The sequence below is a fragment of the Gekko japonicus genome, unplaced genomic scaffold (genome assembly GCF_001447785.1).
Source record: "Gekko japonicus isolate JY-2015 unplaced genomic scaffold, Gekko_japonicus_V1.1 scaffold1623, whole genome shotgun sequence".
NCBI classification, from domain to species: Eukaryota; Metazoa; Chordata; class Lepidosauria; order Squamata; family Gekkonidae; genus Gekko; species Gekko japonicus.
The window spans coordinates 297,978-311,737 of NW_015163139.1; the positions used below are offsets into that span (position 1 = coordinate 297,978).

At 42.3% G+C, this 13,760-nt stretch overlaps 1 protein-coding gene across 2 annotated transcripts in view; it reads left to right on the plus strand.

Moving 5' to 3' along the window:
* The window catches only part of TMEM2 (transmembrane protein 2), a 76,620-nt gene that overhangs the window by 6,841 nt on the left and 56,019 nt on the right, over nt 1-13,760 (plus strand). For both annotated transcript variants that reach the window (XM_015406973.1, XM_015406972.1), the window contains exon 2: nt 8,623-8,965. In XM_015406973.1, coding sequence (XP_015262459.1) covers nt 8,635-8,965 — 331 coding nt within the window. In that variant the 5' untranslated portion in view covers nt 8,623-8,634. The remainder of the gene's footprint in view (nt 1-8,622; nt 8,966-13,760) is intronic.

Below are 13,760 nucleotides of genomic sequence, written 5' to 3' on the forward strand. Positions count from 1 at the left end.
CAATACTATATCCCTGAGTCTGCCACAGGATTGCAACACCTTTTTAGAACTTTTGTTTTACTTTTAAAATTGCCACAGAGACCCAAACGTTATGGAGACTGTAGTGTAGGGTGGTGGGAGCCTCTGTTTCCACTCCTGCCCATTTTCAAAAGCCAGATGGGTTTTCCCCCTCATTATTGTCACAAAGGGAAGGGGGAGGCAAGGATATGAGAAGTTGGCAAGGAAGAAGCGGAGAGAAAGACAGCAGTGCAAAGGACAGGAGCAGCCATTAGGGAGAGCTGGCCCGCAACCCACTGTTGTCCTGAACAAGGGACTGGGAAACGCTCGTCTATAGGAAAGTATTCTTATATGTATTAATTTTCAAGTATTTGTATGTGTGTGGAAATATGGCATTTTATAAGAGTGCTTCAGTGAACTAGTTTACTAAAGGTACTAATGGCAATCCTGTTTGATCAATTTCAAATGTGCAAGTGCCTTTGCTATTAATGGGTTTATATCCAGGACTGGAATTATTTGCCAGTGCTTCTAATAACAAAGCAAAGTCATTGGCCAGCACAGCTGAGAGCGCATTGTTGTGTGGCCAGTGTGCCTAAATCTATTCTCTTTGCATGTGTGCACGAAAGCATTATAAAAGAGCTTGTCTATAAAATTGTATCATAGTGTAACAAAGGAGTAATCGTGTATGGTTCAAATATATTGTGCAAAGTTTCTGTGCAGCCTTGTTAGATTTCTACTGAATATATATTTATTTGCTATTTTTAAAAAATGCTTTTTGTTCCTTTCAAGAACAATAGCATTTCTGGCCTTCTCAGATGATTTCTCATATCAGTACAAGATTTTCAATATATATCTCATCATAATGTGACATGATATACTCCCAACTACAGAAGGAAAAAGAAGCATTATAATAATTCATAAAATGCAGAAGAAAAGACTCTTACCTTATTATTACAAAGCATTATAAAGGATATCTAGTGCTCAATCTGAACATTGAAAATTATTTCTCTGGGCCATGGTTGCTATTTCTGGCTTGGGAAATTCCTGGAGATTTGGGGGAGATCGCTCGGTGGAGATGTCATGCCATAGAGTCTGTCCTCCAATGTTGCCGCTTCCTGGGAAATGGATCTATATAGTCTGGAGATCAGTTGTACTTCTAAGAGAACTCTGGACCCCACCTGGAGTTTGGAAGCCCTACTCTGGGTCCTTTGAGAATAGGTTAACTTAGGTAATAATGCAGTATTCCACACATTCACCCTTGGAGTGGGGTTCTAAGTTTTTCAGTGTCATTGCTATTGCCAGTTTAGCAGCGCTAAGTAGGCTCAGAACCAGTTCTAAATTTGAAAGGGCAACAAGTCCTTTTTCATACGCCAACAGACTCACTTTTGGATCAGAGTAGATTACAACCCAACATTTCACTAACAAACTTGCCCGTTTCCAAAAGGGTTCAATTTTTAGCTTCTGAAATGGAGTTCATTGGAGTAGATTAAAATTTTGTTAGTGCAGGGGTTTGGGGGGACAAGTTTTTAGAAAATATGGTGGCCACAAAGTTGAATCTTTAACCAAAAAAGTGAGGTCAGTTGGCCCAGAGGTAAAAAAAAAATTATTGATGATACAATCTTTTCTAACTGCATATTCCTTAGTTAATGAGTTCAGTTGCCTTTTGGCTTTTCATGCTTGCCCCACTGGTACTTTTTGGTAAATTATAAAGTAATAGTGTTGGGGCAATTTTTGCCTTTCCCCACTTAATACATTGAATTAAAAAAACCCTAAAACAATAAAACTAAATATATTTCTTACTTTCTCCCTGATGTCTTCACTGTTATTCTGTTCCTTTACTGCCAATGGGAAATACTTAATGAAAGGTTGATTTTTTTGTCTTTCTTGGCAGTTGGTGGCATGTTTGGTACAGCTCCCCAAGGGGAGTCTGTTTGACACCCATACCAGATTTGAAGAGTACACTATTTATATGGGCATTAGTTAATGTACTGGATTTTGTTCAGAGATGAGTAGATAAAAGCTAGGTGACGTATCCCATTACTTGTAACCTAGAAAGTATGTGCAGATATACATAAAGTTTTTGGCTAGAGTGAGTAACAGTCATAAATCATATGAAATTCAATATTTTAAGAAAGTTCAGCAAGGCTGTGGAATACAGTAGCTGCTCATGCATGAAAATTGAAGTGTTCACCCACAGAAGCCTCCCTGTAGGTGTGATATCTGCTTTTGTGCAGTGCCATGTATTTAATGTAAGATCAGTTGTGTCTAGTAGTATGTTTTAGAGAAGCAAGCAAATGAAACATGACTCTAACATCTTTGCGTTCAAATTCCAATTCAGTCAAACTCATTGTGTTTCCTTGATCTTAACAAACTTCTCAGTAAACGGGAAGAATAATTCTTACTGTAGGGGCTAGCTTCATAGAGAGAGCAATTTTTAAACATCGTTGCCCATTTAAATAACTGCTGGTGATTAGGAACAGTTTTGTATGGTATTTAATACCTGTTGATAGATTAGGGGTAACTTCTTGTAATGTCCGTTTTGCTGGGGTGGATTACTGTGAAAAAAAATTTTACTTGGATTTTTCAGTATCCTAGAGAAAAACCATGCCTTGTTTTTAGGTAAAGGTAAAGGTTCCCTTGCTCGAAAGCCAGTCGAATCCGACTCTAGGGTTGCGGTGCTCATCTCCGTTTCAAAGCCGAAGAGCCAGCGCTGTCCGAAGACGTTTCCGTGGTCATGTAGCCGGCACAACTAGACGCCGAGGCGCACGGAACGCTGTTACCTTCCCACCGAAATGGTACCTATTTATCTACTTGCAATTTCTTGCTTTCGAACTGCTAGGTTGGCAGGAGCTAGAACTAGAGACGGGAGTTCACTCCGTCATGCGGCACACTCGGATCTTGAACTGCTGAACTACCGACCTTCCACAGCCTGCAGTTCAGCGTCTTAACCACTTGAGCCACCGCAGGTCCTAAAAAAAAAAAGCCTTGTTTTTACTAAAGGGTAAATAAAAATGTTGGTTTTAACAACAGATCTGTAGTTCTGCTAACTTCTGCGGCCTAGTAGGAATTTGTAAAATATTCTGACTCTGCCCACCTGATCCTTTTTGATACAAACAATGTTATGAGTTATAAAAGAAAAACTTTCTTTTTCTGAAATAAATCAGTAGACTATATTATGGTAACAGGCTTGCAGCCTGGGGTGGATGTCCTTGGATCACCAAACCCTGGTAAAAGTTATTGGTTTTCACATTCTTTCCCTTCCTCCTTCATGGTTGGGTGTTGAATAGTAAACCTGATGGACCTGTGCCTATTAGTCAAGCAGCAGAATAAACAATCTTTGTTTCTACATTTAGTCGGCAAAGTAAAGAAAAGAAGAAGAAAACCTCAAAAAGCCTGAGCATGCTTGTACTCTAAGGGCCCATAGAGTGTTTTGAGAAGTTCAGTGTCAAAGGGCAGTGGTGGTAGAAAAATGGCAAGTATGTGTGGGGGAAGACTTCCTTCTTAAGCTTTTGAAGGGCTCTGGAACTAAGACCCTCTGGGACAGGTGGGGAGAATTTATTAGTATTGGAAGACAGATGCTCCAGTCCTAATTAATGTCCCCCTCCCTGAATTTCAGTACCCTGAAGTGAGGGTGAAATTAGGTTGGCTGTGTGTATATATGCCTTACGACAAGCATCTTCTACACTAATTTCTACATTCCTATAACTGAACTGGATTACATTTGTTCTCTTCACTGTACCAGGCTTGGATGTTCTGTGTCCTTGGGAGAAAATGAAATTAGAATATGTTTACCATTTTGAATGACTTACAAAATGAACTTTTATTTTAGAAAATACTTGGTGAGATTGAGGTTAATGATCTGGCAGGAAAATGTTTTGGAGTAAATGTCTCAGGAGTTTCTTAGCCAAAATATAAATATGCTGTCAAAGCACTTCACAAGGACACTGAGCACTTAGGTTTTTGTTGATATATAATATAATACAGTACTGATGGATGTGAAAACATAATTAGGTAAAGGTAAAGGTTCCCTTGCTCGAAAGCCAGTCGAATCTGACTCTAGGGTTGCGGTGCTCATCTCCGTTTCAAAGCCGAAGAGCCAGCGCTGTCCGAAGACGTTTCCGTGGTCATGTGGCCGGCATGACTAAACACCAAGGTGCACAGAACGCTGTTAACTTCCCACTGAAGTGGTACCTATTTATCTACTTGCAATGTCTTGCTTTCGAACTGCTAGGTTGACAGGAGCTGGAGCCAGAGACGGGAGCTCACTCCGTCATGCAGCAACCCGGGTCTTGAACTGCTGAACTACTGACCTTCCACAGCCTGCAGTTCAGCATCTTAACCACTTGAGCCACCGCAGCTCCTGTTGAAAACATAATTACAAAGCCTCAAAACTATAGAAGGACAGGGGGGAAGGAAAAGAAACTTCTTTAACACGTAACTTATATTTAATAAGTAGCCTATTACCTGTGCTTCGCTACGGTATTTAAGTTATGTAAATCCAGTTATAATACTGATGATGTGAAATGTGATATTTGTTGTAGGAATTATAACAAAGAAGACTGTAGTGTGAGACATACGTACTTTTTTCCTCCTCTACTGAAGGACCTCTCTCTACACCACATTGGTGGTTCTGCCCTCAGGTGCTAGGATCACCAGGCTGCTTGATGAGCTCACTCTGGAGCAGGCCACATAGAACTGTCGATTTAAGAAGTCGTCGTCTATTGAGTCAACTCCTGCTACCTTCCACAAAAGTGATGGCCTCTCTACTTGTGTTCCTGGATTGTTTTGCTCATATGGAGACTGTGTTGTTCTGAACACCTCAGGGTGATCTTGCTGGTACTTGGCCTGTGCAGCTCAGTGCACTGCAGGAGTACTATGTACAAATAAATGTCTTTGCCGCATTCCTAAGTTGCCTCCTCCTTGTAGCGTTGGTGTATCTGGCTCAACATTTGCCAGGAGCTTTCTTGGGGGCAGTAAGAGGTGAGAGGTGTGAGGGGGAGTTGGTGTGAGGGAGTGGTGATGTGGTGGACATTTCTTCAGGTTAATGAGGGAGGCACACATCGAAATGGCTCCTAGAAATGTCCTTTACTATCTCCCCATGCACATTCTTACCCTGGCCCTGCTCCTACACCTGACAGACACCGGCCTGCCTGGTGTTGGAGGGGATTGTATTTAAAGGAACCAGGGAGGCTGGGCCAGCAGCAGGGCTAAGGCAATCCTGCTGAGCAAACCTCCCCGGTGGCTGTAAGCATCCATCCACCTCTCCTACACAAGGGAGGGGAAGGGAAAGGAGATTGTAAACTGCTCTGAGACTCTGAGGGAAGGGCGGGGTATAAATCCAATCTCCTCCTCCTGTTCTGTTAAAGTATGTAATGTTCATAGAATGATAGTACCCCTGTAGGGAATTTTCCCTTACTGAGTAGATGTAGTCTAGGGGGGTCCTTTGTTATGGTTCACAGTTTTTTTCCCCTCTAGGGACCTTTGTCTTGCCTAGTGGAATTTGGAAACTTCATCCAATAAGTGGGACCTGACTAACTCCCTTCCCATGGGTTCAATGCATTCTTTCAGAAGTCTAGAAGAACAGTGTCTGTCTGCAGGGATAAAGAAGGCAGAACATGAAATCCATGTACTATTGGAATTATGTGTATGCTGTAGATTGCACCAGAGTTCACTTCTTAAGTAGCCACCTGTAGACATTTAGACAAAAAAAGAAGTATTTAGAGATCTGTATGAATCCTAAAATATTGTCCTACATTTGATGTTGGGTATATTTAGCATTTTTGTTTGAAGTTTTTTAAGCAGTTCTTATATGGGTTATAGAAATCATAAGCAGTTTTTAAAAAGTACAGTAGATCTCAGTAAGTGGTTACCATCAGTATTCTAATTACTTATTTCATATTAGAGGCTTTTTGTTTCCTTTAAAGACACTTTGCCCATGTACTGTTAGCTGTCCATTGCCCATGGAGTTTGACTTGACCACAGGGACAGGTACAAGGAACATAGAGACCCGGGGCATGCTTTTTGCCCTTGCATTGTTCTTACTCCTTTTAATGTTTCACTTCTCTCTTTGCTTTCATTGTATGCATGCCTGGGAGAATATTGTGTCCTCTGAGGCATGATGTTCTTTTGCATCCTGACACAGGCTCCGTAGCAGACTTCACTGCTTTTAAAATAAACTCTTTTTTGTTGATTTTCATAGGAAATATTGATTTACTTTAGTTCCGCTTGGCGTGCTGCACTACACTACACTAGGTTTTAGTTTAACCTAGTCAAGTATAGATTTGCTACAGAAGTCCATTGTTGCTTATTAGGAACTTGTAAGGCAGAAGACTGGGGAGATATCACTTTAGGTTTTGGCAAAAGTGATATGGACTTTGCATCCACTGGTCTGTGGTTGTATGAGGTGCTAGGGCACACTTTGCTGCAAGAGTTTAGCATGGCCATTCTTCTGAAATTAAGATGCAAGTGACGTGAAGCCCACAAAGGCCTGTGACACATTTGTCACTTCAGATGCATTCTGTAGTAATGGGTGTGCATTTCTAGAGGTGTAAAATTTCTGAAACTGGACATTTTGGGAAAATTTGAAATATATGCAACACTTACTTTCCTATGAAACAGACACTGATTTAACAACATGAAACATGCTATTTATAACTAAAGGTGCTTATAGAATTATGCTGTTTGGTATATTTATAAAAATTCAAAAGCCTAACTATCTTCATTTTCTATTAGAAAAAATTGCAGGTATACTTTGGGAGAGTTGCAGACTGCTGCACCCTCTGCTACCATAGCACTTGTCTCTTTAATTTTGCCATTGGAGACGTAGGGAAAAAATAACAGAGGAAACAAATACTATGGTGAACAATAGGCAAAGAGTCACAATAGGTAGAACTATCAGCATATTTGGATATTAAACCTATTTAACTAATCTTTATAACTTTGAGAACACTGAACTCTTTAATAATTGTTTATCATGAAATACGTTGTACCATATTAATTGTTGCCAACATTTCAATTTAAACAAAAAAACCCTTGAAGTATTGTCTGTCTGCAGTGTAAGAGTGTTCTTTGTTCCATTACTCCCCCAAATCTCCCAGTTTTTCCATTGGAAAAATTGAGAAGGTTCTCAAGACTTTTTTCATTAGTGAAACACTACTTAGGACAAGGTTTGTCTCACCCCCAAAAGAGAAAAGATTTCATAGGACGTTTTTCCCTCCCAGCGCTATCAGTGATGTGGGTTTTCCAGGAAAATTTGAATTAGAAATTTTTCAAGCAAGTTTTCCTATTCAGATTTAAATAAATAATTTAAACCTTTAAATTGTGTTAGCAAAAAGAGGCAAGTATGCCATGTATAAAGGACTGGAGTTCGTCCATGCTTCACATACCACATTTAGCCCTTCTGACGTGATTGGCAGCACAGCAGCCCTGGCAACTATAGATGAATGATGCATATCTGTGTGGGGTGTGTGTGGAAATGTTACGTTTTGAATTTGCACTAAGAAGCATTTTACCCATTCTAAAACAGAAAATATTGCATAGGGGTTTCTTATTAGTGGTCCCCCAACTTTCCAGTTTTTGCATCAGAAAAATGGGTGGGGATTTGGGGGTAAAATAGAGAAATCCCCCCTATTTGTTTACAGTTTTTGTCTGGGCATCTCTATGTATTTCACCCAACAACTACAAAAAGTGGTGAGGTTTGGAGAGGCCACGTAGATTCCATGCTCTGGCACACCCCCAGCTAATTTGGCATCATATGAATGATCTGATCAGGATGCTGGCTAACATTTGGATTGTCAGATCTCAGCACTTCTGTTCATGTAATATCTTTATCTTTAATAACTACCAGTCAGACCTAGAAGCCAATCTGGTGTGCCTTGGCTGGAGGAAGAGGGATGGGTAGATCTCTCCCAATTGTTCCTTGTGTGTTTCTGAGCACAGGACCAGCCTAGCTTGGTGGGGTGGGGTGGGGTGGGGGAGTGGCTGTAGTGCCGTAGGCTTTTGTGGTATTCTTTGTTAGGCAGAGCCCCAGTTCTGACTGTATGTACCTGTTGCAAAGGACTAAGGATGGAATAGGAATTCTCTGCTGCCAGTAGGACTTCTTGCCTGAGCTGACAGAGACTGACTTTGGATTGCTGCTGAGGCACTGTTGGGTTGTTGGCTGTTAGTTGGGGGTTTGTTTTGTTGAACAGTATTTGTTTGAATTTTCAGTTGCTTTGTTACTTAGGTGTCTGAAGTCATGGCATCTACACATTCTAAGTAAAATAATGTTTGTACCAATACTGAAAGCCATTAAGAAATTTTTATAATAATCAGTTGTTATCTAATTGCAAAAACTGAAGCACTTGACCGTAATCGAATTAACATTTTATTCCACTGACTTTTGTTCATCAGTGATATATTGCAAAACTGGCTGTGTAAGTGCCGATGATGCAGTTCAAGTTGGATTTTTTTATTCTGTAAGGGTTTGAAATGTGTGTATGGTTTTAGTCTCTGAATATTTGCAGCTTCCCTCCATGTTAGTCAGAAAGCTCCAGCTGGCAGGATACATACTAATGAAGTGTGTAATTCAAGAGAATTACTTAACAACTTGAATTTTAAATTATAACTCCTTTGTTGTTGTTCCAGTGACTGTGTAACATGCAAGCCATTGATCCCAAGGCGAGTTCTCCTGCCTTCCTTCAGCCTCAGAATGGAAGCAGTCATAAATCTTCAGGATATGTCCCGGGAAGAATTGTTGTCCCTTTTCGTCCTCCACCCCCTCCAAAGAGCCAAGCTTCAGCCAAATTTACTTCTGCGAGACAGGAAGCTCGTGCCACAGTAGCCTCCTCAGATGAACAGCGATGTCAAGCAGAAGCAAGCAGGAAAAAAAGACACAAAAATACACTCATTTGTTTTGCCATCTCTAGCTTTTCATTTTTTGTTGCACTCGCAGTTATTTTGGGGATAGCATCAAAATACGCTCCTGATGGTGAGTTGTTATTCTGCTTATGTTGCCCTTTATAGATGTGTATCCTTATACGTTGCATCCTATGCATATAGGGGAAGTCATGCCAGAGACCTTGGCCTCATTGTTTGTTCATTCTATACAGTTTGCCTGATGTATAGAGAGGACTTATGTCAAGACAAACTGTATCAAGGTGTACAGTTCTGCATAACTGCCAAGTCTCTGGTGAAGTTTAACAAAGTTGTAAACAGCCATATTGATCCAAGCAAAACCCAAAACCAAGAACAGAATCCATGTAGTACCTTTTACTAGGATGAGCAATATTGACACAAAACACTGAGCAAGCTTTGGAAGGCAGATTTTTCAGGCTAGGAATATATGATCTTGCAAACATCATCGGTGAGATGCATTCAGGCAAATAGCTGAACTTTATTGCTAGATGCCACATAACAAGATCAGAGTTTTTGTGTGCCTGTTCCAGATGTTCATTATACTTCAAATGAAATTGAGATTAGAAATATATGAAGCTGTAACATCTAGTGATGTATTTACTAGTCTTTTGTTTCCTTTTGACCCTTTGCTGCAGTCTTTGTTACATAGATGTACCTTTGATGGTGCAAATTGTGTGTGGCTTATTGGCTTCAAGGTTGTGTCATTTCTGCTATGGAACCAGTTTTCTCATTGCATGTCCCAAGTTAAAAAAATTAGACTTGAGTTCAAGTAAAGATACTGTCACAAAGAGGGTCCACACTCCAAAGATGCAAGCGTAGAGAAAATTGGAACATGGAGGAAGGTCAATTATACTGGGATGGGGGGGACGGGGACTCATTTATGCTGAAGACTTCACTGTTACACGGTGCTATTTATAGGGAACTGTCCTTGAAGCTTGTTTGAGAGTATCAGACAGAAAAGAATGGAATGGCCAGTATCCTAACTGGGGGATAGGCCACTGGAAGCAGTTTACACCAGACAAGCTGATTTTTCACTGGCTACCTCTGGCCCTGAGGACACAATTCAAAGGAACTATTTTGAACTATCTCTTTCTCACACCCACAGTAGTCCCTTATAATTTCTTTTAGTTCCCAGCAGGTGTCTGTGTTACCAAATACAAACAGTGGCATGTAGGGCAGCATTCTTGGCAGCTATTCACTAGCCTTGGCCTCTTTTCTTCTCCCTTTGAGGTAGAGAACATCTTGAACACATGAAGTTGCCTTATACTGAATCAGACCCTTGGTCCATCAGTGTCAGTGTTGTCTACTCAGACTGACAGAAGATCTCCAGGGTTTCAGACAGAGGTTTTTCGTATCACCTACCACCTCATCCTTTAACTGGAGATGCTGGGGATTATATCTGGGACCTTCTGCATGCCAGGCAGATGCTCTACCACTGAGCTGCAACTCCTCCACAAAGGAAAAGGGATGTGACGGAAAGACCTTGAATCATCTTGATGGGTGATTCCCACCATCCAATCAGAGAGTAGGGGGTGTGCACTTTAAAAAAATCAGTATTTTTCAGGTTTGGATGTATTGAACCCCAAAAATATCAGTATTTCCTGATTTTCCTGAATTTTAATATCGGCACGATATTGGGATTCGGGAAATAATTGGGATTGCTGAGTTTTTCTGCTTGGCATTTAAAGGAACCATCCCGTTAAATGAGTTTTGCAAACCATGGCATGAGTGAACCTTCTGGTTTCACTTGCACTATGGCTTGCAAAATGCGTTTGAAGGGACTGTCCCGCCAAGTTGTGTGCAGATTGGCTTTGGGGGGAAAGATCCTAGAGTCAGCCAATGTGAAAAAGGGGAGGGAGTGTGTCGAACGGCCCCCCTGCAAGCTAGAGGTGGACATCCCTGGGGTGCCTTTCTACCTGCCCTCCAAGTTGTGTGCAGGATTGGCTTGGGGGAGAGGAGAGATCCTAGGATTCCTGTGCAAAAGGGGAGGGAGTGTGTCAAACAGCCCCCCTGCAAGCTAGAGGCATCAAACTGGCAGGGTCCTCCCTCCAAGTTGTGTGCAGATTGGCTTGGGAGGGGGAGAGAAGATCCTAGGGCCCATATGCAAAAGGGGAGAGAGTGTGTCAAACGACTCCCCTGCAAGCTAGAGGCATCAAACTGGCAGCAGACCTTCCCAGGGTGCACCTCTATGTGGCCTCCAAGTTGTGTGCAGATTGGCTTTGGGGGGAGGAGATCGTAGGATTCATGTGCAAAAGGGGAGGAAGTGTGTTGAATGGTACCCTTGCAAGCCAGAAGCATCAAACTGGCAGCGGACATGGCAGCAGCTTGCAAAACGCATTTAAAGGGACCATCTCTGTAAATGCATTAGGCTTCTTCTGTCCTATGGTTTAAACTGCGGGCCAGGAGAAGCTGGCCTCAGGATCTGCGTGCAGCAGGAGGTCTCTCCCCACCAAATGCAGACTTTCCTGGGAGGCTTCTCCTGCCCCACAGTTTAAACCACGGGCCAGGAGAAGCTGAGATTTGGTATTGCTGTGGCCAAGCAGAATAAAAGCCAAATAATATCAGTTTTTATTAGGATTCTCTATATTGATAGTTAATTAAATATTAGAGAATCCGATCTGGCTTAGGAAATACCTGAAAAATACTGAATGCACACCCCTGTCAGGGAGGCAGTAACAATTCTCTCCTGACTTCCTACCTCTTTCCTGTGGGAGTCATTCTTTTCATTTCTTTTCCTGCCTCACCAGAGAGAGCAGCTAGTCAGTAGGAGGTCCTACTTCCACTTTCATTATCTTACTCGTTTATCTGTTCTTCACTCAGATCCTTAAAATCTTAATCTAGGCCACTTACCTTGTCCTTAATCTTATCCTCTTGTCTCCTCCTTCCTCTGACATCTCTTGGCTCAGGAAAGAAAAGAGCAAAGACAGTGATCTGCGTCAGAGTGGTGGCCATTTTTTACAAACTGCTTGTATAGCATGCCTTCCCAGTCGCTCAAGCTATGGGTACCAGGGGGTACACGATGTCTTCCTCTCCGAAACAGAGTTGGAGGCTCCATCAGAGCAGCAGCCATTTTTTTTAAACAGCTTGCATAATGTGGCTGCTTGACCGCTCAAGCTGTGGATCCCAGAGAGGACAGAGATGGCTTCCTCTCTGACACGGAGTTGGGGCTCCCATCGTGGCTGGAATCAGAAAGATCCTGGATCGGGCAGACATGGAGGTAACAGGGCTGCCTGCTCAGGAGCCTCAAATGCATGCGAAAAAATGCTGTACTCAAAAGACGGCTCTGGAGGTTTTAGCCCGATCAAGTCTGCTGATTATGGTGGCCATTTTGAAGGCTCAGCAGGAGGCTGTGGAAAGGAGCCTGTAGCCTCCGCAAGTCAGATGGGCACTGGAACCGATGGGAGTGATTGGCAGCACCTGATTCCCGCTTCAATACAACCAGCAAACTTTTTTGAAGGTCAACGGGTCGGTAAAGTAACAGCTTCTGGGCCTTTTAATTTCCCTCCAGAGATGAGGGAAGAAATTGAGAGTTTTCTGTCAGCAAGGGAGTCTTAGATCAGACAGACCCACTACCCAGTTGCCCTTCCTCTTATTCCCCACCAAGGCATGCCAGTTCAAGGGGGACCTCATTAATTAAAGAGACTGCTAAATGGCCAGCCAAGGTAGCACAAAAAGGATCTGCCAACAGAAAAAGAGGGAGGGAGAGCCAAAACATTGGGCTGAGACCCAGATTCTTCTCCTGGCACTGAGTCTGATAGCAGAGAGGAGGGAGAGTTTCTGGCAGATGATCAAGAGGAGAAGGGCATTGAAATACTTGTACAAAATAATAGAAATAATAATAATAAAAAATATTATTATTATTATTATTAGGAGGAGGAGGAAGCAGAAAGCACATGCACTCTCTTTTCCTTTCCCCCCTTTGCAGCAGCAGTACTGAGAAACAGGGAGAAGGAAGCAGTTGCTCGCGGGCCAGATACCAGCCCTGCAGGGGCCGGATCCAGCCCTTGTACTGCATGTTGGACACCCCTGCCTTAGAGAGAATAAAGAATTTTTCTTTGAAAAGCTGTTAAAATATGAGTAGGCCAAACTTTTAGCAAACAGGTAGTACCCAGTGTTTATCAAGAATTTGCATGCATTACAATTGTTTGCTAATCAGGTCTTGCAGGCTGTACTGGTGGATGTTCTTATTACAGCACTCCAGTCCCTCAGCCTGTTATCAGAAGATGATCAAGGCACCATTCGTGACAGCTTAGATAAAAAGCAGATTTTGCACAGCAGAAAGCTCATATCTGTGGCAATCAAGCGTCTGCAACTGCATCCATTGTATGCAGGGCAGCTATCATCTGGACAAGGAAAATACTCCAGCTGCCACCAGAGTCCCGCAGGAGCCTCAGGGAAGGGGCCAACAGAATTCTTAAGGCAACCTCCCTCACAGCAGACGTGATGTTGGTCTCACTAATATTTTTGTCCAGAGCCATGTCTTTGGCTACTGCAGCAACAAGAATTTCTGGCTCCGGCATGGCAAGCTGACTTCCATTCAAAGGCTATTGTGACGGCATACCCTTACGGGAAACAGATTATTTGGGGATTATCTGGGAAAAAATCCTGGTGGAAATCAGACAAATAGAAGACACTACCAAAGACACTGAAACATTCAGATAGACATACATACGAAGGTCCTTCCTTTCATTCCCAACACGCATTGCCAAGATTCCAACAGTATCCAAGGATATCAAACTGGAATCGACCGATATCCTCAGAAGAGAATGTTTTAATTCCAGATTTGCCAGATACCTGGGGAACAGATTACAGAAGATCGACCAGGACGGAAAGCACCCCGAAGAAGAAGAGTTGGATTTATACCCTAC